General features: G+C 44.4%; 1 protein-coding gene across 1 annotated transcript; it reads left to right on the forward strand.

The window, feature by feature from the left end:
- The first annotated feature begins 239 nt into the window (after nucleotides 1–239).
- LOC120868211 (splicing factor 3A subunit 3-like) lies at nucleotides 240–2029 on the forward strand. Its single transcript, XM_040246905.1, has one exon. The coding sequence runs from the start codon at nucleotides 321–323 to the stop codon at nucleotides 981–983; it is 663 nt and encodes a 220-aa protein (XP_040102839.1). The 5' UTR covers nucleotides 240–320; the 3' UTR covers nucleotides 984–2029.
- Nucleotides 2030–2778: the final 749 nt, after the last annotated feature.

Genomic DNA, 2778 nt, shown 5'->3' on the forward strand with positions numbered 1-2778 from the left:
TCCAGTTCTAACTGTTGCTTCCTGAACTGCATGGGGTGTTAAAGTCTCCTAATATTATTGTGTTACTGTCAGTTTCTCCTTTTATGTCTGTTAGTGTTTGTCTTATGTATTGAGGTGCTCCTATGTTGAGTGCATAGATATTTACAGTTGTTATGTCTTCCTCTTGGATTGATCCCTTGATCATTATGTAGTGTCCTTATCTCTTGAAATCTTTATTTTAAGGTCTATTGTGGAGGGGTTGTTTCCGGTCGTGTTGGTGGTCCGGCTTGAGCTGGGGCGGCAGCGACTGCGGCGGCGGGGGAGGAGGAGGAGGAGGGAAGATGGAGACGATTCTGGAGCAGCAGCGGCGCTATCATGAGGAGAAGGAACGGCTTATGGATGTCATGGCCAAAGAGATGCTCACTAAGAAGTCCATGCTCCGGGACCAGATCAATTCTGACCACCGCACACGGGCCATGCAAGATAGGTATATGGAAGTCAGTGGGAATCTGAGGGATTTGTATGACGACAAGGATGGCTTACGAAAAGAGGAGCTCAATGACATTTCAGGACCCAATGAGTTTGCTGAATTCTATAATAGACTCAAACAAATAAAGGAATTCCACCAGAAGCACCCAAATGAGATCTGTGTTCCAATGTCAGTGGAATTTGAGGAACTCCTAAAGGCGCGAGAGAATCCAAGTGAAGAAGCACAAAATTTGGTGGAGTTCACAGATGAAGAGGGATATGGTTGTTACCTGGATCTTCGTGACTGTTACCTCAAATACATTAACCTGAAGGCCTCTGAGAAGCTGGATTATATCACTTACCTGTCCATCTTTGACCAGTTATTTGACATTCCTAAAGAAAGGAAGAATGCTGAATACAAGAGATATCTGGAGATGCTGCTTGAATACCTTCAGGATTACACAGATAGAGTGAAGCCTCTCCAAGATCAGAATGAACTTTTTGGAAAAATTCAGAACGAGTTTGAGAAGAAGTAGGAGAATGGTACTTTTCCTGGATGGCCGAAAGAGACAAGCAGTGCCCTGACCCATGCTGGAGCCCATCTTGACCTCTCTGCATTCTCCTCCTGGGAGGAGTTGGCTTCCCTGGGTCTGGACAGATTGAAATCTGTACTCCTAGCTTTAGGCCTGAAGTGTGGCGGGACCCTAGAAGAGCGAGCCCAGAGGCTATTCAGCACCAAAGGAAAGTCCCTGGAGTCACTCGACACCTCCCTGTTTGCCAAAAATCCCAAGACAAAGGGCACCAAGCGAGACACTGAGAGGAACAAAGACTTTGCTTTCCTTGAAGCCCAGATATACGAATATGTAGAGATTCTTGGGGAGCAGCGCCATCTAACTCATGAAAATGTACAACGCAAGCAGGCAAGAACTGGAGAAGAGCGGGAAGAGGAAGAGGAAGAGCAGATCAGTGAGAGTGAAAGCGAAGATGAAGAGAATGAGATCATTTACAACCCCAAAAACCTGCCCCTGGGCTGGGACGGCAAACCCATTCCTTACTGGTTGTATAAGCTTCATGGCCTAAATATCAACTATAACTGTGAGATTTGTGGAAACTATACCTACCGAGGTCCTAAGGCCTTCCAGCGGCACTTTGCTGAATGGCGCCATGCTCACGGCATGAGGTGTTTGGGTATCCCAAATACTGCCCACTTTGCTAATGTGACACAGATTGAAGACGCGGTCTCCTTGTGGGCCAAGCTGAAACTGCAGAAGGCGTCGGAACGATGGCAGCCTGACACTGAGGAAGAGTATGAAGACTCCAGTGGGAATGTTGTGAATAAGAAGACGTACGAGGATCTGAAAAGACAAGGACTCCTCTAGTGTTTGGGGATGAGTCTCAGCTGTGGGCCTTGCCCAGGCTTCCCTAAGATCTGCTTTTTCTATTTCTCCCAATCAAATGCTCCTAAAGACTCTTTGCTACTTAGTCTTACGGACTAGCATGCATCTTGTAGAAACAAGGCATGCTGGCAGATCGCAGGGTTGAGATGTGTTTTATCTTTGTTTTTTATTGAAGAAGATTCTGTTGGAAAATAAAACCAGCCCTCGTTCTGAAAAAAAAAAAAAAAAAGGTCTATTGTGTTTGATATGTGGGGAAGGCAATGGCACCCCACCCCAGTACTCTGCCTGGAAACTCCAATGGACGGAGGAGCCTGGTGGCCTGCAGTCCATGGGGTCACTAGGAGTCGGACACGACTGAGCGACTTCACTTTCACTTTTCACTTTCATGCACTGGAGAAGGAAATGGCAACCCACTCCAGTATTCTTGCCTGGAGAATCCCAGGGATGGGGGAGTCCGGTGGGCTGCTGTCTATGGGGTCGCACAGAGTCAGACATGACTGAAGTGACTTAGCAGCAGCAGCAGCAGTTTTTGATATGAGGATTGCTACTCCAGCTTTCTTTTGCTTCCCATTTGCATGGAATATATTTTTCCATCCTCTCACTTTCAGTCTATATGTGTCTTTAGGTCTGAAGTGGGTTTCTTGTAGACAGCATATATATGGGTTTTGTTTTTTTAATCCATTCAGCCAGTCTGTGTCTTTTGGTTGGAGTATTTAATCCATTTACATTTAAAGTAATACAGTATTGTAAAGTAAAATAAAGTAAAAATAAAAATTAAAAAATAAAAAAATAAAGTAATTATTGATATATATGTTCTTATTGCCATTTTCTTAATTGTTTGGGGTTGATTTTGTAGATTTTTTTTCTTCTCTTGTATTTCTTGACTATATAAGTCCCTTTAACATTTGTTGTAAAGTTGGTTTGGTGGTACTGT

The sequence above is a fragment of the Oryx dammah genome, unplaced genomic scaffold, assembly GCF_014754425.2.
Source record: "Oryx dammah isolate SB20612 unplaced genomic scaffold, SCBI_Odam_1.1 HiC_scaffold_9, whole genome shotgun sequence".
In the NCBI taxonomy this organism is placed as follows: Eukaryota; Metazoa; Chordata; class Mammalia; order Artiodactyla; family Bovidae; genus Oryx; species Oryx dammah.